Source organism: Blennius ocellaris (genome assembly GCF_963422515.1).
Source record: "Blennius ocellaris genome assembly, chromosome: 14".
In the NCBI taxonomy this organism is placed as follows: Eukaryota; Metazoa; Chordata; class Actinopteri; order Blenniiformes; family Blenniidae; genus Blennius; species Blennius ocellaris.
In genome coordinates this window covers 7213997-7236110 of record NC_137663.1, presented here as the reverse complement: position 1 = coordinate 7236110, position 22114 = coordinate 7213997, and the positions used below count along the sequence as shown (strand labels likewise).

Here is a 22114-nt window from a genome sequence, read left to right as displayed (position 1 = left end):
TCTCTCTCTCTCTCTCTCTCTCTCTCTCTCTCTCTCTCTCTCTCTCTCTCTCTCTCTCTCTCTCTCTCTCTCTCTCTCTCTCTCTCTCACACACACACACACACACACACGCACACACAAATGGTTGTTGAAACGAGTTACTTTTCAAGAATGTCTCCCAGGCATTAAGTAGTTCTGATTCAGATTTGGCCTGATTTCTCTCTTATACTTGAACTACTGAGTGTTTATTGATTTCTTTTGTTTAGTTTAGTTTTATAATATTTTTCAATGGAGCAATGAGTTTCATTGAAGCCCTGCCACGGCCACTATTTTCATGACAGTTGTATCGTTAAAAAAAAATTTACGTTTAGTTTGTCATGGATTATGTATCAACACCGGTGTATTTTATATGACATCATGAAGGAGGTAAAAAAAAAAAAAAAAACAATGTTTCCGCCCGGTTTCGAACCGGGGACCTTTCGCGTGTGAGGCGAACGTGATAACCACTACACTACGGAAACTAGATAGGAAAGACCCCTGGACATATTGTACAAAAAGTATTCATGACATTCCTGACATTTTTTCCATGTGAGTTCCGCTTCTTTTCATCACATGTATTATTCGCCTCCACAAATTTACAGAAGTGCTCGTCCAGCGCCTCACTGCTCTCATAGCGAAAGAGGGGCTCTGATAATTCAACGCACTTTGCGTGATGACGACACCGTAACTTCCCAACGTAAGAGCACGCACGTGACACACGTACAGCACGGGCCCGGCGCGCTGTGCTAACGTCGGATGTAAATATTAATCTTTTCTCAAACTTTGGTAGTTTTTCACCGCTGGAGACGGAGTCCTGCTCCTCCCGCTGCCACCCTTGGCGAGAGGCGGACCGCCCTCCAGAAGCTGGCCGGGCCACACCTTCCGCTCCCGCCTCCTCCTCCTCCTCCTCCTCCTTTCTGTTGTTTGTTGTCGTTCACGGCTCAAGCGGACAGTCGCGCGGCGCGGCTCGTGCAAAACGCCTCCTGCCCAGCGCGCATGCAGCAGAATGGCTCGAGCGGCTCCGGCGCCTCGGACGGCTGCGGCAGGGAGCGGCAGTCCTCCCCGTCCTTCAGCCCGCTGTCCGCCGCCGCGACTACGCGGGTGAGGCGGTTCATTCAGGAGCGACGGTCGCTGCCGCTGCCCAGAGTGATGGTGGTGTTCTCGGCCGCGGGGGACACCGACAAGCCGGGCGATGCCATGTCCAGCTCGGACCCTGCGGAGGACGAGTTCCGGAAGCCGGCCTCCCCGACGCCGAGCCTCGCTCTGAGCAAGCCGCTCCGCTCCACGCTGAGCGCCGCGGAGCAGGAGGTAGGTCGCGTTCAACACCGAATAAAACCCGTTAGAACACCGGCAGGTAACACACGGAGACCCGCAACGAGCCTCACGCACAGATATACACGTTGACTCCTCTTTACACAACGCACTCGTTTCAAAAAGTGCAAAGCAGGTGACCGGGAGCAACTTGGCTAAAGTTCAACCTAATAATTGAACGAGCGTAAACGTACAGTTATTTTTTGCAGAGGGCAACTTCCTGATTGGCTGGCAGCTCTGCCACGTGAGGTTCCTTAATGAGACGCCACGTGATTATCTTCTAAACATGGCCACAGCTGCTTGATCCTCTTATGGTACTTACTTCTCCAGATTGTGGGGGGGGAAAGAAAAAGAAAAAAAGAAAAGTTCCTCTGCAACACACACACACACACACACACACACACACACACACACACACACACACACACACACACACACACACAAAGAGGAGGAAAACTATTCTAAACTATTTTAATGATATATTTATGAGGTGATTAACTCACAAAAAACGTTGGATGAGGTCTTCTTATTCTGTAAAGGAGAATTTTACGACTGTTACATTTCACTAAATTGTGAAAAAAAAACAAAAAAAACCGACATTGATATATATAGAGACGTGGTCAGTTTCTGAGCTCCTAAAGAACTAATGTTGACATGTGAAGAGGGAGTCAAAAGTGTATTTAGTGTATTTGTATTTGTACTTGGTTCACTTCTGAGTTTACAAGACATGGAGAGTTTGCATGATGAAAAGGAGGACAGACCAGTAACTTCTCCTCACTTCTGCTTTATGTTGATTATACCACATTTTCATAAGTTACTGGGTTTTTTAATGACAGCGGTTATTAACATTCTAAACTTTTAACACAGCAAATTAAAGTAAACATTCACCCATAAACAGGATTTAGACTGACTGGATGCCAGTGAACATAAAAAAGAGAAGGCAAAACAACACAGATGTCTGTTTTTGGGGGAGTCTGAAAAGAGAATCCCGCGGTCATGGAAAGTGTGGAGGTGTGGGATTATTCCACTCAAGATGTAAACTTGACACAGAGATGTTTAAAGTGTTATACTCTCACAATGACAGTTCTTTTGTTGTTATTGTTGGTTTTTTTCCCTCCCCAGTTTCCAGAAGTGATTTCTCTGAATGTTGGAGGCACGTACTTCACCACGCGCCTGTCCACCCTGCGGCGCCACGAGGACACCATGCTGGCCGCCATGTTCAGCGGACGCCACTACATCCCGCGCGACGCTGAGGGCCGTTACTTCATCGACCGGGACGGGGCGTATTTTGGGTGAGCGGCTCTTTCCCCGTGGAGTCAAACCTCAACCGGCCCGGCTCTTCTCACGTTTGTTAAATCTCCTCATAGGACAGAAACCCTCGCTTCCAGGAGAGTCGTGTGCGTGGGAGGTTTGTAAATGGCAGATATAATGGAGGGCAAACTTTTTAGTTTCCAGAAAGGTTGACGCTCTGCGCTCTGAAAGATGTTTCCAGGCCGCTGAAAGCAGCTCATTATATTCTGACAGGCGTCCATGAATCAGGTACTCTGAGAAGTAAATTGCTCTCTTCTGCTCGCGCTCTCGGCTCATTTCCATTTCTATTTCTGTGTCGTTTTTTTTTTTTTTTAACTCCTTTGTTGCTTCTGGTTTCACGCATCTATGCTGCGATGTTATGGATTGAGTCTGAGTGGCCCGTCACTCCACAACCATCACCCAGGAGGACGGAGGAGGGAAGAGTTGTAAACTAGCCGAAGGGACTACTCAGGCTTGTCAGATTGATTTTAATACTCCTTGGATACAACACACTGCAACATACAGTCCATTTTAAAACCGAGCGGGACAGACGAGGGAAGCTTTAAACAACTGTGAAACTTCTGTTGGTATTAAGTCGAGTTTTAGCAATGTTATAACCTGCTGCACTGTCCCACGTGGGTTTTATGAACTTTTTATGAGTTTGACTGCAGAATGTCACTACAAGATGAACAGTGCTACCTTGTATGGAGCTGCTGTTCTAGTAGCAGGCTGAAGTGCTGCATGTATGAACAGACCGACATGGAAATCTGCAAGCTATAGTTAATTTTTATGGTCGTGTGGTTTCCTTCCACTTTTCTCCTGGTTGTTTGAGGCTGCAGTCACACTGAGGCAGTGGTCAAGAAATATCATCAGAACCACACATTCCTTAGCCTTTTGTGCAAAGGAGTACAGCTGCATCATTAATAATTAATACAAATGAAAACACCTAAACTGGATATATTGTGTTTTTTTTTACAAACAGCCTAGATTTGAACAGAATAGAAAGAAAATCACTATGTTAATGTCAAGCTATTTGCTCCCTGGTGAAATTACAGTGAAATATCTAAAAATCAAGTCACGATGCTGAACCTGTGTTAATTATTGGCCATTGGATTGCAGGGATCCTGTGAGCTGTGATCGGGTTGTGATCAGCCAGCTCTGAGGATCTATCAGACGTTTCTTTCTGGCGCTGTCATTTTTATTTATTGCTCAACGGGTTTGTCACTTTTTAAGCGTTCAACCCGCCGGAGCACTTCCCGTGTCTCCGTAGAGAAACTGTCGGGAAAAATAAGCAGCGTTTAAGGATCACATGTCTTGGTGACGGCTGGATTTCTCCCTCGCTCCCGTCTGCACCGAGGCTGTGTGGAACGACTATAAACACTTTTGATGTCGCGGTCTGACGGCACATCTTCAGGATTATTTCTGAGAGACCAAAAGCCGGCGGTGCGAGTCTCCTCCACTTCACTGCAACAGGCTCAGGATCCCACTTTCAGAACAGAACCGAGGAGGACATAACGTCTTAATCGGTGCAGTCGTCCAAAACAACATAGCTTAAAGTATTTAATTTATTCATCTATAGAAGCTGTAGCAGCCCCAGCACAGAACTGATGCTTTTACATCACGAAAATGAGTTTAAATTGAATTATAAAACTGAAATGTAACTTCATTGATACACTGAAGTCTTTCAAGTCATTACATGTTAATATTATTCTCTCAAATCTCTTGCAGCGTGTCCTAAGACGCATCACATCAATTTCACTATTTACAATTAAAAAAAAGTCTTTCAATAGGCTTGAGTCCCACTTAAAGATTACTTATACATTAGGTATGCTCGATATTGGCTTTTCTACCGATATCCGATATTCCGATATTGTCCAACTCTTAATTTCCGATACCGATATCACCGATACCGATATATGCTGGCTTTTTACATCAAAACTGTTCGGTAACAACAACATAAGATATCTCCTACTGTGGAATTAACACGTTATGCCTAATTTTATTGTGATGCCCCACTGGATGCATATGTGAATCAAACATGGCTTTCCAAATGTACACACTGAGAAAAATAAGAGAACAACAACTTAAATTATGGAAAAAAGTGCCATATTTATTTAGTGTTAGAGAGAAACCTCAACAACAAACTCAACAACACCACAGACAATATAAAAAAGGAAGAGGCATATCTTCAGTCCATTAGTTGTAAACAGTCAATGAATGAATAACTGGACATAACTTGTCAAATAATACTCAAACTGGGCTCAATCTCTTTTAAGAGTAACAAAATAGTGCAAATATAAACAAGAAAGGCACAGAAATGCTCACAAAATTAAAACAGCCCTCCTTTAAAGTGCAACAAAAACAAAGACTGAAGTTGACTCGTCCATATAACTGGTCTATTTCTTTCCCCATGTCCTCATGTGTAAGAGGGAGATTGTTCTGTATGAATACAAGCATCTCAGCATCTCAGCAATGTATGAGATTTCTCTTCTCATCAATGATGTGGGCACCAGTGCTGAACACTGGTTCACTGTCAACACTGGTGCAGGGCGCAGTCAGGTACTGGTACCAGTGCTGAACACTGGTTCACTGTCAACACTGGTGCAGGGTGCAGTCAGGTACTGGTACCAGTGCTGAACACTGGTTCACTGTCAACACTGGTGCAGGGTGCAGTCAGGTACTGGTACCAGTGCTGAACACTGGTTCACCGTCAACACTGGTGCAGGGTGCAGTCAGGTACTGGTACCAGTGCTGAACAGTGGTTCACCGTCAACACTGGTGCAGGGTGCAGTCAGGTACTGGTACCAGTGCTGAACAGTGGTTCACCGTCAACACTGGTGCAGGGTGCAGTCAGGTACTGGTACCAGTGCTGAACACTGGTTCACTGTCAACACTGGTGCAGGGTGCAGTCAGGTACTGGTACCAGTGCTGAACACTGGTTCACCGTCAACACTGGTGCAGGGTGCAGTCAGGTACTGGTACCAGTGCTGAACAGTGGTTCACCGTCAACACTGGTGCAGGGTGCAGTCAGGTACTGGTACCAGTGCTGAACAGTGGTTCACCGTCAACACTGGTGCAGGGTGCAGTCAGGTACTGGTACCAGTGCTGAACACTGGTTCACTGTCAACACTGGTGCAGGGTGCAGTCAGGTACTGGTACCAGTGCTGAACACTGGTTCACCGTCAACACTGGTGCAGGGTGCAGTCAGGTACTGGTACCAGTGCTGAACACTGGTTCACCGTCAACACTGGTGCAGGGTGCAGTCAGGTACTGGTACCAGTGCTGAACAGTGGTTCACCGTCAACACTGGTGCAGGGTGCAGTCAGGTACTGGTACCAGTGCTGAACAGTGGTTCACCGTCAACACTGGTGCAGGGTGCAGTCAGGTACTGGTACCAGTGCTGAACACTGGTTCACTGTCAACACTGGTGCAGGGTGCAGTCAGGTACTGGTACCAGTGCTGAACACTGGTTCACTGTCAACACTGGTGCAGGGTGCAGTCAGGTACTGGTACCAGTGCTGAACAGTGGTTCACTGTCAACACTGGTGCAGGGTGCAGTCAGGTACTGGTACCAGTGCTGAACACTGGTTCACTGTCAACACTGGTGCAGGGTGCAGTCAGGTACTGGTACCAGTGCTGAACACTGGTTCACTGTCAACACTGGTGCAGGGTGCAGTCAGGTACTGGTACCAGTGCTGAACACTGGTTCACCGTCAACACTGGTGCAGGGTGCAGTCAGGTACTGGTACCAGTGCTGAACACTGGTTCACCGTCAACACTGGTGCAGGGTGCAGTCAGGTACTGGTACCAGTGCTGAACAGTGGTTCACCGTCAACACTGGTGCAGGGTGCAGTCAGGTACTGGTACCAGTGCTGAACACTGGTTCACCGTCAACACTGGTGCAGGGTGCAGTCAGGTACTGGTACCAGTGCTGAACACTGGTTCACTGTCAACACTGGTGCAGGGTGCAGTCAGGTACTGGTACCAGTGCTGAACACTGGTTCACTGTCAACACTGGTGCAGGGTGCAGTCAGGTACTGGTACCAGTGCTGAACACTGGTTCACTGTCAACACTGGTGCAGGGTGCAGTCAGGTACTGGTACCAGTGCTGAACACTGGTTCACTGTCAACACTGGTGCAGGGTGCAGTCAGGTACTGGTACCAGTGCTGAACACTGGTTCACTGTCAACACTGGTGCAGGGTGCAGTCAGGTACTGGTACCAGTGCTGAACACTGGTTCACTGTCAACACTGGTGCAGGGTGCAGTCAGGTACTGGTACCAGTGCTGAACAGTGGTTCACTGTCAACACTGGTGCAGGGTGCAGTCAGGTACTGGTACCAGTGCTGAACACTGGTTCACTGTCAACACTGGTGCAGGGTGCAGTCAGGTACTGGTACCAGTGCTGAACACTGGTTCACTGTCAACACTGGTGCAGGGTGCAGTCAGGTACTGGTACCAGTGCTGAACACTGGTTCACTGTCAACACTGGTGCAGGGTGCAGTCAGGTACTGGTACCAGTGCTGAACACTGGTTCACTGTCAACACTGGTGCAGGGTGCAGTCAGGTACTGGTACCAGTGCTGAACACTGGTTCACTGTCAACACTGGTGCAGGGTGCAGTCAGGTACTGGTACCAGTGCTGAACACTGGTTCACTGTCAACACTGGTGCAGGGTGCAGTCAGGTACTGGCCCAGCAGGGAAGAGGGCCTGGTTGAGCCTCCAGTCCTCCACGGACATTTCATTCACCGGGCTTCTCCTTCTTAGCCACGAGTCCAGCATGTTGTTAAACGTCATCAAGCGCGCGCCCGTAAACGTCCCATGCTGCGTTCATGCAGACTCGGAAATTCCAATATCGGTTGTAAAAATCCGATACCAATATTTCCAAATGTTACATTTTTAAGTCAATATCGGCCGATAATATCGGCCCGCCGATATTATCGGACATCCCTACTATACATTATTAAGTACTGCACACATTGTGTTGTGCCTCACCACATTGACTAAGCGTATATTCAAAAATAGAAACCGCCACTTGCAGTAGTTCCGTGTACAAATAGCATCTACATTTTCTGTAGTTGTTTTAGGGAAATGTACCGGTGAACTAACAGGGGGAAAAGTAAAGAAGCCCACATGTGTTGTTTATGATGTCATAAGTGAAAAAATATGGTCGTCTCATGAGCGACAAAAACACACAACTAACATTTAACACATTTTCATTAAATTTCTTTGTTATAGTTAGTAGTTTTTGTTATATGGGAGCATAAACGGACAATAATTCCGATGTTCAAATTGAAGCGTGAGCACAGAGGGGGGAGTCTCCTGAAGGCACCTCAAGGTGTTTTCTTTAAACAAACAAGAGTTTGAACCCGTCACTGTTTACTCTGCGTTGCCCGACAGGTGGGATTATTGTGTTTGCCTGCAGTCGAGTCCAAACACAAACTCGGGTTGTGTTCAGCTTGTCGGGATGTTCGGAGCTTCACAGCTTTTTAAACCATCAAACGCACTCACAGGACAAGGCGGAGGGATCCGTCCGTTACAACTCGCTGTACAAACCATCCACCTCCTGGTGGCGCTCGACCAGGACCGGAGAGATGATGAACGTCGGCTGCACGAAAATACATTGCAGGCTGGACCGAAGTGGCCCAGCTCCGCTTCCCCCGGAGCCACGCCGCCAGCACGCCTCGGAACGAGAAGCATGTCTCTTTAAATATGAATGTGGCAACGAGCAGAGCCAGGGCATTACGACTTATGTAAGAAGTGGGTTGAGCCGGGGTCACTTCTGAAGTGTGCGTCTGTACGAGAGGCTGCAATTAATGATTTAAAAACAAGGAGCTGGCAGGACGGGAGATGGGACATATGTAGCTGCATGAAGAAATGATAATATGACGGCAACGCGTCGCTGCAGGAGCTCAGCCGGGGCGTTTCAGGGCCCATTGTCTCTCCAGGAAAATAGATCTTCCTCCATGTTGATGTTGACTGCCGCAGCAGCAGCTTTTCCTCCAGGAGTCCTCTGAACCTTTCAGGTTCTGCAGCACAAAAGAGAAACCTAGTGTAGATTTAAAAAAAAAAAAAATATATATATAATCTTTTACTGCTGGTAAAGAAATGTGTTGCTTTGGACATAAATAAGTGTCAAAGCAGGCACATTAAAGCAAAGACGCATTTGCGTGGAGGTCATATATTTGTCACATTGAACACGCCGCCATTTCCTGGACCCCCCGTCCTCCTTTGCACGACTCTGCTCGTACGTTGGAGGTTGTTTTCCCTCCGGCAGAGGGAATTCAGATCCAATCAGACACCCTCCCGCTGGCGTTACCCGACGGATCAGCGCCACATCACACCTGCCTCAAAACTTCAGCACACCGCCGCGTGGCGCAGCAGTGAGCGCGATGGTGTAACTGCAGCTAGAGTGATTCTCCTGTGGTCGGGGAGTCGGCGGTTCGTCAATCCCCTCCCGAGAAAAAGGCGTGACATTTTCTCTGTCTTGATTTGGACGTGAAGGTGCGTCACGCTCTGAGCGCAGCCGTCAGTGATTCATCGAGCACGGCGGCACCGGGGGGATTATATGAGTTGTATAGTGACCCTCCAAGAAAACTCCTTCGTCTGATCAATGATTTTATTCAGTTTGATCAACGGCAAACAAGTGGAATAACAAGATATATTGATGGAGCAAGATATCAAAAAGAGTTTATGGATTTGTCTTTGAATTGTTTACAAATAGGGTTTTCTTTTAGCTGATGTAATAAACAAACACCTCAATGAAAGAAATGTGACTTCTTCAAAGTCGGCGAAAGACGGAGTCTTTATGAACGAGTTCATCCGACAGACACAACTAAATATATCAAACGAGCTTCAAGGCAGAATTACAGATGAAGATCGGTCCGATAAACACCACCCGACCACCAACTCATCAACCTGGAGGGAATTCTACCGGAAGAGTAGTTTGTTTCTTTATTATGCTTTAAAAAACAACTGCTGTTTGCTCCTACTTGTTTCTCGTCGTCCCACAGAATGAAAACTATCTGTTAACAGTATCGTTTGTTGTGAGCAAGAACAAAAATGGTGGTGAAGAAGCGACGTGAGGAAATCTTCTGAATGGAACGGCGAACACAAATTCTCAGACTCCAAGAGGCACGGCTGGGGGAAAAAAAAATTGAGAAAATGAATTCTGAACCATGAGCGATGTATAAATCTGTCTTTAAGGCCGGTATAACATGCAGTCGTTTCCAGCAGTAGGAAAATCAACAGCTTCTCACCTAAAGGCCTCCAGAGGGATTTCATTTAAACTCCTGAGCTGTTGTTCGTTCTGTGATTCTGAACGGCGGCGTATCAAACGCAGCGACGCCGGAGGGTCGCATGCAGACATTTAGACGACGGGCTGAATCTGTTGCTGTCATTGTGGCCACAGGGACATCCTGAACTTCCTCCGGGAAGGCGAGCTCCCCCACCGGGACCGAGTGCGAGCGGTGCACCGGGAGGCTCAGTACTACGCCCTCGGCCCCCTGCTGGACAGTCTGGAGGACATCCAGCCGCTGACGGGGGAGAAGGTCCGCCAAGCCTTCCTCGACCTGCTGCCCTACTACCGAGGTAACTCTGTCCGTCTCCACCCCCCACCCCCACCTCCACCCCCACCTCCACCCCCGAGTTGCTCAGTCGCCGTTTCCCTTGCAGACAATCTGGAGCGCATCATGGAGATCGCCAAGCTGAGGGCCATGCAGAAGAAGGCGCGCTTCGCCAAGCTGAAGATCTGCGTGTACAAGGAGGAGATGCCCATCACGCCGTACGAGCGCCCCCTCTTTAACTCTCTGCGCTTCGAGCGCTCGGACAGCGAGGCCAAGCTGTTTGAGCACCACTGCGAGGTGGACGTCTCCTTCGGGCCGTGGGAGGCGGTGGCCGACGTCTACGACCTGCTGCACTGCATCGTCAGCGACCTGGCGGAGCGCGGCATCACGGCGGAGCAGCAGTGCATCGGCGTGTGCGACAAGCACCTCATCAATCACTACTACTGCAAGAGGCCCATCTACGAGTTCAAGATCACGTGGTGGTGAGACTCCCTGGACCAAGGCGCTCCTCTTGTGCTCCCCCTCTGCCGATATTGGTTTTTGTATCGCCAATATTTTGTGCCGGCGTCTTCGATGTGACCCTTTTTTAAGTCATGTCCCCGAGTGTCGTTCCTCCCAAAGTAGGCTTCATGTGGAAGGCTCCTGAAGGAAACGGAATCAGCCACGCCTTCCAGTGAAATCCAGGTCCCTGAAAACTCTCCTGAGCCCCAGAAACCTCTGAGCTTCGACCTCTCGCCTCAATGCAGTTCTACAGGTGTGCCTCAGTACCTCGTCATGTCAGGGTGTACGTACAGGTGCCCCTTTAGTCACGCGACGTTTTTTTTGGTCCAAGAGCTCAGTTTAACTCTCCTCTTTAGCCTTGGACCGACTGCAGGTCCGTTTACCTTTTCAGTGACGACGCTTCAAGTCGGATCAGGAGACATTTCAGCTGTAGCTTCAAACTCGTGTGCGTTGGAGCCACTGCGCTGCTCACCGCAGCCCCGCCGGAGCCCGCTACACCTAATTATGCACAAAAGGCGAGCAAATTGCAGGAAACTATGCTTCAAGTCACAGCTATGCACATTCAGGATGAGTGACGGGCTTGCTTCCGTAGCTGGAGCGTATCTCGCCTGTCAGACGCGCGTTTAAAAATATGACTGAAGACGGCCTGCAGTGCGTCTGATTGACAGATTCGTTTCACTTCTAATCGATGCAGCCGTCCGTCGACCTTTAAATGAGGGCGCGAGGGGAGACGGGAGCGTAAGCGGGGAGCATTTCAGCTGTCGTTTTCCAGTCTGACTGCATTCGCCACAGCCGCAGCGTCTGCAGGAATCCTGCTTCAGGTGGCGGCGAGGCGCATGCGGGTCGAGTCAAAGGCGGCCGATTCAAGCCGACCCGCGTCTGCAGATGACGCACATTAAATCATCAGCAGGCGGACGCCACTTTGATTCCATTCAGTCGCCTGCGCAAAAGCAAAACTTATCTCCAGCCGCCACAGACATGACTCAGTCGAGTCAAATCACACCGAGGCCGCTGGTTCACAAATCACTTAGTCGGCATAAAGTTTCTCACCGTGTGTCTGAAGCTCGTAGCTGATTCCAAGTCTGAATTTGCTCAAAAGTACAACATTTCACATTGAAGTGAGCGACAAAGACCTCATCTCAAATTCAAAAGGCCAAATCCTCCTTTGTGTGTCCGTTATGTTTCTATACATGTTCTTCTGTCATACTTATTATTTATGTTTCACTCTCCCAGAAGAGAACCTTGTAGGAAACACTGAATATTAGATTGTAAGTAAGCTGTATATTTTAGGGCTTGGTTTTATTCCACTACCTGTGAGAGAGTATATTTTTCTTTACGCAGCCTCCCGAGGACCGTGTTTTTACAAAACTGAGGAGGTTATTGATCCGACCGAGAGGAGCTGGATTCAGGGATGCACAATGCAGACGGTGGATGAAAGCTGGGGTGTCCAACATGAGGACACCTCAACAAGCTCCACTCTGGCTGGAGAAGTTAGTCTCATTTGGCAAAGTATGCGTGCACTTGGGTAAGATTTGGGACTTTAGGTACATTTACAGCTGATTTTATAAGATATAACTTGTGTATATTGTGTTTTCTTTAAATGCTGGTTTTCAAAGTTGTAATAAAAAGGGTCCAAATATCAGTTATGTCAGATTACATCTTAAGCTATGTATGCGAGTCTACTAATCTGAACACCTCCAAATTATACTTTTTTTTTTATTTATATCTGCACGAAAGCTATCAAACCAGCATTAGCCTCAAAGCTGTGCTGCAGCAGATTAAGGACATTTTCTGAGAAACTTCACTGTATATTGCAGCAGAAAGTTTCGTTAAAGTTTGTGGTCATTTCCAGTAATAACCGTTTGGTTTTTGCGCCACAACAAAGCAAACCTTTAAATTGAATGCTTTATTAAAGCTCGATTTTACCGATCTGCTCGGGATGAAATGGGAACGTATGTGTTTGGCACCCCAGGGCTCAACAAAAGTTTATCGACGCTTGAATGAGTTTAGCATCGCAGCAAAAAGTGGTCAAATACCATTTGTGTGTTAAAAGCATTGGTTTGCCGTGTGGAGTTTGCATGTTCTGCAGCCCGACTGAGGCGACCTGCGGTCAGACGTGACAGATGCTTTAATTCCACTCCATTTAACCTTTCCACCAGGTGGAAGCGAATAAACCCACACGGAGCCGCCGCCACGCGCAGTATTGTGCATCCCTGCCTGCATTTGTTGCACACTAACAAATATTTGCAGTTCTTAATGCCGGTCGGGTCTGTCAGAGGGAATCTTAATGCCCGGCGGCGTCGGTTGTTGTTTTTCCACGTCTCTCCTGCTGTACTTGATGAAGTGTGAGCACCTTGTGATTGTAACAGAGATATTTTATTGTATTCATGTGAACGTATATGGCGAGCACCTCCGACTATTGAAGGAAACATCTGTTGATTTATCCACACTAAGAAAACCAACGCGTTTAATTTGATCTATGTTCTTTTTTTTTGTTTGGTTTGTTTTTTTTCCCTGTAACACACAGGAGCGATCCTCTGGAGCACTACTTACAGTAAATATTCCCAATGTTCCGTTTGCAATGTTTATAATGTTTTTATATGGTTATTTATCCGTTTCTGTTAGCTTCTGGGAAGCTCCGGATCTGAAGTCGTCCTTTGTTTCTTTGTAGCGACAAAGCAAAGTGTCATTTTTATTAATTATGGTACATTAAAGTTGGTAAATTGCACCCAGCAGCTTCCTCTTTTATTCATGGAAATGTCAATGCTGCTGCGAAACCCAAGCGATTCCCTGCCGATCGTCTAAAGTCGAGGTGTGTCTGGGGATTGAGTTGCATTGTGGGTAATTCCGTCCCGCTGTGCAGCGAGCTGGTCCTGCTTCAGCACCACGGAGAGCGCCGAGGCTCACATCCTGTGTGCAGAAATATCAGCTCTCCCGCCTGCACCTTTCTTTTCCCCCTCCGCTAATGTTTGCAAGATATCCACACAGTTATTCTAGAGGAGTTTAGCATTTAAATGTTTTTTTATTAACCCCTTATAGGACACTCACTACAATATATGTGCAAAATGTAAGGTTTGACTCTGAGCCAGATGTTATTTCTATACATCGTGTCGATTATACAGTCAATCTTTCTCCATAGTTGCATAAATTGGATCAAAATCATAGATATTTGAAGGCTTCATGAGCACAGTTGTATAAAAAAAGAGCACTAAATATAACTTATTAGCCTCATTGTGTGTAGTTTTACAATTGGGTGCAGCAGCTTGCCGTAGTTTTCCGTTTAAGGTGGTAATGTTCAGGTCACATTTTAAAAACATTAATCAGTGAGATGATACAATAAACACTACTGTCTTAATGATATGAGGGCAAATACAAAATTAATAAATATGTCAATAATATGTGCCACTTTATATTTATTTATATATATATATATATATCCTCAAATTCTCCAATTAAGGTTGGAACAATTGAAAGTAATTATTTCCCCATCATTTGATTGAAACGGTAAAACTTGGATGTTTATATACACACATCTTTATCAATTATTACCCATTTCACTCATTGTTTCTCCCAATCGTCATGCATTGTGAGTGCTGTCAATCAGTTGGGTTTAACTCTGGTTTGATCATGAAAGGTAAATAAACATCAAACCCTGAAAACGTCATTTAAAATCAGAAGTGTTAGATGTATCTATTTGAGGGAATTTCTGGGAATTTTTCATTATCAAACTACTTTTGTATTTGTTTTGCGCTACGGATAGTAATTCTGTTGAATAAATACGTACACCGTGTATTTCCTCTTACTGAATGAACATCGGAGAGGAACATCAGCTGCCTACATTTTGTAAATGTGGCTGTTAGCACGAGCCTGCTGAGGGTCAGGTGTGACACCCCCTGGTGCCCTCCTGCCCCTCAGTCCTCCACATGCGCCCCTGCTCATCAATACGCGCAGGGTTTCTTTCATTCTGACTTATTTATTCTTGCATTTCCTCATGTCTGGTGTTGCATTTACTGGACGGATTCATTGTTTCCGCCTCGGTTTTCTTCTTGTTATGCAGATTTCTTGTGATGTGTGTTGCTTTCAGACACCCCCCCCCTCTCTCTCTCTCTCTCTCTGAGGGGTGGAGGCTGACGGCCGATGTCTTTCCTGTGGAGAGGAGGAGGAGGAGGAGGATGGAGGAAAAGAAGAAGGGGAATTAGTGGCTCCTCTTCGCTCTCTCTCTCTCTCTCTCGGCACAAACTGCAGCCCGGGCGCAGACGTGCGTGTTTTCCGGATGGAGCGGAAGGTTTCGGGATGAGCCGCGGACCGATCGCCGACCTGCTGCGCCAGGTGAGCGCCTCTTCCTCCGTCCTCTCTTCCTCCCTTTTTCGCACTCGTATCTGATGCTGGTGGTCTGGTCACTGCGATCATGTGTTCTATGGGGGACAGTGGGGGTGGAGAGTTACATAACACCGCGAGAGGAATCACTGATTAATTAGGGGAATAAACGAGACAGACGGAGGGGGAAAGACGCGCGCCTCGTCGTGGATGTGCGCATTCATCCCGCACGCTCTTTTTTTTTTGGTTTTCCTTATTATTTTATTTATTTCATTGTATTCCGCCTCCTGTGTGTGTGTGCGTGTGTGTGTGTGTGTGTGTGTGTGTGTGTGTGTGTGTGTGTGTGTGTGTGTGTGCGTGTGCGTGTGCGTGTGTGTGTGTGTGTGTGTGTGTGTGTGCGCGTGCGTGCGTGTGTGTGGAGGAAGAGCAGCCGGGTAGATAGATGGAAGAAACTGGAAGGTGTTGGAGAAAATGTTGCGGGCTGTGTGAGCCTACAGGCCTCACACAGCCCGCAAAGATCTGGACGATAAAGACGCAGAAGATAAAACCCTCATTTTCCAAATCTTTTGGATTTTTTTTTTTTTTTTTTTATTAATTTATTGTGATGATCATCATCATCATTATCTGGAGAAGCCTCCTGATAGTTTGCTCTCCCATTGCCTGTGGATGCACCTGATCCCAGCAGAAGAAAATACACAAATATATATATATACAGTATAATAATAATTTAACCTCCAGCTCCATTATAAACCCTGTTAATACCTCAAACAGGACTTTTCTTTAACCCGAATTACAGGTCAGTCTGGACAAGGTGATCTCCATTACACGCTCAATGTGGAGCGACTTACCCTCGTCACAGTTGTTACCCTTAAAAAAAAAGTTATTCCCTGATATACGGAGCTGTGATTTTTACAGCTAGGTGGATTATATGAGGATATGATGGGAATAAACTGATTGTAGAGGCTTAAAAAAAAAAAAAGAGTAGTGCCTGAACAGGTCGTGACATAAAGCCAGTTAATGAATTCATTAAGTTGATTTCATTTCTCAGCAACTCAACAGAATGCATAGCTCATGAAGTAAATAAGTCAATGATTACAGAAGTTACTATTATGTAAATGTGTAAATGTAATATCCAAGCTATGCAAGGACTTTTGTTATAATAGATATGCATGAAAAGACAATCTAAAAAAACAATTCAATACAAATATATGACTATAATAATCAATGTTCAATAATTCAGTTTATTTTCAGGGTATTAATGCTTGATTTGAATACAAATTGTGCCGCTCATCATGTCTGAAAGACCACAGGTTTGGATATCGACCTGATTAGTGAAATAAACCTTGTAATTTACTCAGACTGAAACTGTTCTGGTACAGAGCCAGTCTACAGTTTAACTGTCCAATATGCTTCCAGGCTTATTTTGTCTTACATCGAACAGACCTATGGTTGTATTTTTGGTATCTGTAGAGCTATAATCCATGGATTTTCTGTCATGTAGAACAGTTTATCAACAATCCTGATGGGTTCAGTTTATTGTGGTTATGTATGGAAAACAAAGTCGCACACAGTGAAATAAGCCAAGAAACGCAAACAAATCCTGCTTTAACGTAACACCTAAACCTCATCCCTTTGTCACAAAACCACCTAATTAATTCATTTAAAGTCATGTAAAGCTTTAGTCTCACTCAGACTGGGATCTTTGTTTGGGTAATGTACCACAAACATGGAGCAGGGCTACCACAGCCCATCATGAATAATTAAATAAGCACACTTCCATTGTCCTATTTATAAAAGCATTAGATTTGCGAGGTCTGTACATAAATAAGTCTGATGATATGATCAATATGCATGAGTAAGTGCATAAATGTATGGAGAAATGGATTAAATGAGACGGTAAAGGGGTATTTTTTTTCCCTGTAGAACAGTATTGTGTAATCTGTGTGCATACATTCAGGATGTTTTTGTTTTAATGGAAATACATGAAAAACAAAAAGGTTGAAATCAACCTGTTTGACATAAAAAGAAACCCTGAATGACAACAGTGTAATTAGTCAAACTTCATGTACATTGATAGTAAAACTGAGGTGTTTGATGATAAATAGTGTGAACAAAACAAGCCGCTCACTGCCTGAATGACATCCGTGTGTGACGTAAACTGGCTTTATTAATCAAATTAACTTCATTTCATTTGGTAGTCTTACTCAGATCCTTCTTAGGACGCTGCACGACAAACATACAGTTTTTATACTGACAATAGTAACAAATCACATGGTTAACAGATAAAATGTGTAAATGCTTGTGTCGATTTCCTTTGTTACACATTTGAACATGAAATTCACTTTGTGTTTCCTGTTTGAGCATAATTCAAAGTAGAGATCTAGTTCAGCCTTTCACAACTGAGTGAAACCAGGTTGTGACTTTAATCTGTCTAATTAATTAGCTGAGCTTAAATTCAGATGGAGATCCAGGAACCTCTGTGATGATGCTCAACCAGCACATTCTGTATAGAAGGAGCCAAACAACCACCATTAACGCATGAAATCAGACAATTGGAAAGAGTTCATTTGAAACTAAATTAGCCAAGGATGGACAACTTTGATCATTAAGTATAACAATATTATATGACCTTCACAAGGCATGTGTTTTTTATATTGCACCTTAACATCTGAATGAAAGGACGACCTATTACTGCTCACTATATGTTGAATTTGTTTTACGATTTTTGACTTTGGGAGAAAGAAAGAAAGAAAGAAAGAAAGGCTAATCCTTGTTCAGCGTTCTCGTTACATTTTATTAAAGCAGTATATCCTGATTCACCAATATGCCAAATATTTTCAGTATTGACTTGATTCTCCAGTCCATTACAGCCTATTCCAGTTGTTTAAAGCCTAATTATTGGGATCATTCTGGTGTTTTGCTGGAGTTCACAACAGTCCCTCCACTGTTGTCTCCCTCTGGAGGCCGGATCCCGAAAATATCTCCATATTTAGGCCCGATAACATGACTCAGCAGAAGTCTACCTGCGTCCGTCTGCCAACCCAGTTTGAAGCATCTGTTAATATTCACAGGGCGCATTAGTTCGGAGGAATCTCAGCGTGAGAGGAGCGACGCCGTCGTTTCCCCCTTTTCCCTTCAGTCTCCCTCCGTCCTGCTGCTCTTACTGCAGACGAAACTCTCATTGTTGTACAGGAGTAACATTGTTGGTAACATCCTCAGCCTGTGAGTTGTTTGTAAATCCAGCGTTTGAGACGTGTCGGCACAAAGGAAAGTGTCGGCTGTGAGCAAGTGTGAACATTTCTCAACACCCGGGAAACAAAAACAACAACAAAAAAGAACCGATTTATTCTCAAACTTGCAGCTTTTATTCTTGAAGATTTCAAGAGGATTACATAACGTCAAGTAAAAATATCTGATGAAATTAATTGAGCTACTTGACAGCTTTTGGATTTAAAAAGAAAAAAAAAAAAGGTGTTTTATCAGTGTTAAAAAGTTCCCGTTCAGTTGATTTCACATCAGGAACCAGATTTGGTGCATTCAAATTAAATTGAGTCATTGTTGCTGGTTCGGTTTGTGTTCACACCTGTTTATATCTGGTCCAGAACCAACACCCCGTCAACTGGCAAGTTTCCATGACGACCATGCATGGTGACGTAAGAAGCTTATATACTATATATTTATTAATGTAGTCATTTTCTTTAAATAGAAGATTGTTATTTTCTATATTTCTTCTTAAAAAAGCATCACTTATTCACGTTTTGTGGGCAGATTACACTCAGTGCTGCTTCCAGGTCCATATATTTCTGACATTGAATTGACTTGAGGGTTTTGTGAGTGTAATAGAGGATGGATGAAGATGGAAGATGACTTCACACACACACACACACACACACACACACACACACACACACACACACACACACACACACACACACACACACACACACACACACACACACACACACACAACTCGATACCATAATATTCTGAGCAAAGGAATTCTGAAATCAGACATGACAGTAAAAGTGGACGTTTGGTTTGCGGGGGTTCAGTGTCACATGGAAAACGGAAAGAAACAGGTTTTTGGGTGTTTGAGTCAAACAGATGATAACAATCCCTGATAATAAAGCCAGCATGTGGAGGACATCTTCCTCACGTTGTGCATCAACAGAAAGAATTAAAACGCATTTTAAATTTCAGTGATTTTTGTGGCTCAAGTTTAAAAAGACAGCTCTCATAAAACCGTTTGCTTGTCAGATGCATATTTATGAGGCAGGACCAGAAATTGAGACGAGAAACTTCCTCTTTTCAGATAATGTTTCTGAGAAAAAAAGTCATTATTACTGTGGAACAAGCAGGCTCCATGTCTCGAGTGTTTCTTTTCCCTGCGCCTCCAAAATGTAGTAAAAAAATTCCCCCCCTTAGATATGAAGACAGTTTTTGTTAAATTTCACACATCGATTCAAGTGTCGCCTTTCTTTTTCAAAATGTCGACATTAATAATGTAGTTTTCTCTGATTTGTGTTTCTTTAGCGTGAGCTGCTGCCTGTCAGCCTCCTGCAGCTCCACAGTGTTACTGGGTAAACTGGTTAAATTACTCCACACACCTTTGAATTGGCTGCTTTTATTATCAGACTTTGATCCAATTGGAGAAACTTTCTTTTTTCATCTAATTTTTGACACTTTCTTAATTTGTATTGTTGAGCACGTCAATTTCTGCTGCAGATTTCTTCCTACATTTCAGCAATGTCGTTAAAAAATAGATAATTTGATCTTTTTTGACGTCTCTGCTTGAAAAATGCACATCTTCAGGTTATGTGTAACGCCTCGGCCCTGGTTTTAAATGTTCAGCTTTTTGTTGAGCTTTCCAACCGTGGGTTTAAACTTCATATTGCAGCACAGAAGGAGAAGGAGAATAAGAAATCATTATTAGTCACATTTACAGTGTTTATACAGCTTATTTACATTTATATACAGATTATTTAGGTTGTTTACAATCTTTCCTCCCGTTTGGTCTATTTTTCTTTTTAAAATCAACACAGCACCATGAAAATGACTGAAAACGATGCAGTTCACACATCAGGCCTATAGGGGGCACTGTAACTATGCCACAGAGGTACGCCACAATTGGAGAAGAAAATGCACAGAGCATGCAAAAATTCTCGTTTTCGAGAAATCCAACAGGCAAATAGCAGCAGCAGCTTCTTGCAGCTCGACTTGGAGCTGGCGGTCCGCCATTGTTGCTGTTGTCAAGTGGCGTCGTGGGGTGATGACATCATCGTTTTCAGCTCATCCGTCTGCAGCGTTTTCAAATTTCACCACTCCGCTGCCTCTTTTTGAGGTAAATTGCTGCAACTTTTTGAGAGCAGCTCCCAAGGTGGAACCTTTCATCGAGGCTCCGGCTCCGTCGTCGTGTACGCCAACGAAACGGCAACTCTCTGCAAATGGTCAGGCTCGGTCGCAGTGGTGAAGGTATAAGCGCTGCTTCTGCGCATGTGCACCACCACCAAACAGTTGTTCTGCACATGCTCAGTCGCTGGACAATCAGAACAATGTTTCCTCCACAGCGTTCGTGACTCCCAGTCCGCGTATTAGTAGTTTTATTTTGACAGTCTCCGTAACAACAGTCCAACTTGGTCGCATTTCACCGTGTTTCTGCGGTGAACAGACATCGTTTTCTTTTAAAACGTCGCCCTGTAAATGTGAAAGTTTTCCAGTACAAAAACACAACAGCAATGCATTTTTCACTTGAAATGTTGTGTGGACGGGGCCTGAATGTGCTTCACAGTATCATCGACTTCCGTGAAGGGTGAAGTCGATTGATGAAGTCCAAACACTGGAACGCGTGTGTGTTTAGCTCGCTTTCGAAAATCCTTGCCGAGACCCCCAGTGTATCCCTGTGGAGAACAGCCCGGCAAATGTTGATTCATCAATAAATAAATAAAGTCATTAGTCTCTCTGTTAATGACTTTCTAATGATTTCTTGATGAACTGCCTCAAAGCGATCTCTCGTATTGGTGATTCTCTCCGCAGCCTTTCATCTTAAAGAAACACCAGGCGACTTTGACACAAATGATTCCTTGGCGTCTTTGGCGGCGGCGCTCAGGTGTTTGGACGCCTAAAAATAGTTCACGTCCCCGTGTCCCAGCGCAGCCTCCCATTGTGTTTTGGCCACATCTGGGATGATGTCTCTACCTGGTTAACGATCTACGATCTGTCGTCAAACTTTCCCTCCGGGGTGCTACATCCAGCAGCGTGTCGTCCTGCCGCCGGCCGGAGGCGAGGCGAGGCTCTGCTGCTCTGGTGTGCTTCAACCGAAAGAGCTGCTTTCTGCTTGCAGGGAGAGTTTGAGGAGTTTGACCGTGGTGTCGAGGTCAGGACTGTCGGCTCCAGGTGGGGTCACGAGGGTCACGGGGTCAAAGTTTGTATTTTTCAAAAACGTTCATCTGAGGTGAGCGTGAGACGCTACGTGGCCTGGAGCTGTGACGGTGTGGGTGTCTGGGTCTCTGGGTCTCTGTGGGTCTCTGGGCCACGATCGACTAGAGAATCAGAGGAAGAGAGACGCAACATTGATCGAAGGAAGGTTCGTTTCCTTCCGGCTGAAATCAGGATCAGTCGTCTTGTGAGTTTGGATGAGTTTCGAGAGGTTTTTCTTAATATAAACTGGATTTTTTTTTTTTACAGACTGAGAAGACAAAGAAGAGGTTGATTGTTGTTCAGCATCCATTAGAGAAAAACCTGCACGTTTTCCATGTAGAAAGTACAAAGACGAGAGAGAAAGTTGAACTCTTATGCAAATGTGCATGTTGTTTATTGTTTTATCCAAACATGGAGGCTGTAGTTCAACTGATTCTCAAGGTTTGGTGGTTCAATCTTGAGCTCAAGACCCTGAACCATAAATAACTCCTCCATGTGCTTGTATATTGCACCAACTAGTATAATGGAAATTAGCTTAATGTTGCGATTGAAGTCATTTCCAGTCATAATTGTTTGTTTTAAACATAGACATTTTCCTCACCTATAATCTGCACCACAACAAAGAACAACTTTAAATTTCAAGGTTACTTTGACACTGCTTTACCGTCAACGCCACAATTATCTGAACTATCTGAAT

General features: G+C 45.1%; 1 protein-coding gene across 1 annotated transcript; it reads left to right on the top strand.

Annotated features, from left to right (window-relative positions):
• Window positions 1-1014: 1014 nt before the first annotated feature.
• On the top strand, window positions 1015-10891 carry kctd7 (potassium channel tetramerization domain containing 7; the record flags this gene model as incomplete). Its single annotated transcript, XM_080508358.1, has 4 exons — window positions 1015-1326; window positions 2452-2621; window positions 10029-10207; window positions 10292-10891. The coding sequence occupies 4 exons, from the start codon at window positions 1015-1017 to the stop codon at window positions 10666-10668; spliced, it is 1038 nt and encodes a 345-aa protein (XP_080364484.1). The 3' UTR covers window positions 10669-10891.
• Window positions 10892-22114: the final 11223 nt, after the last annotated feature.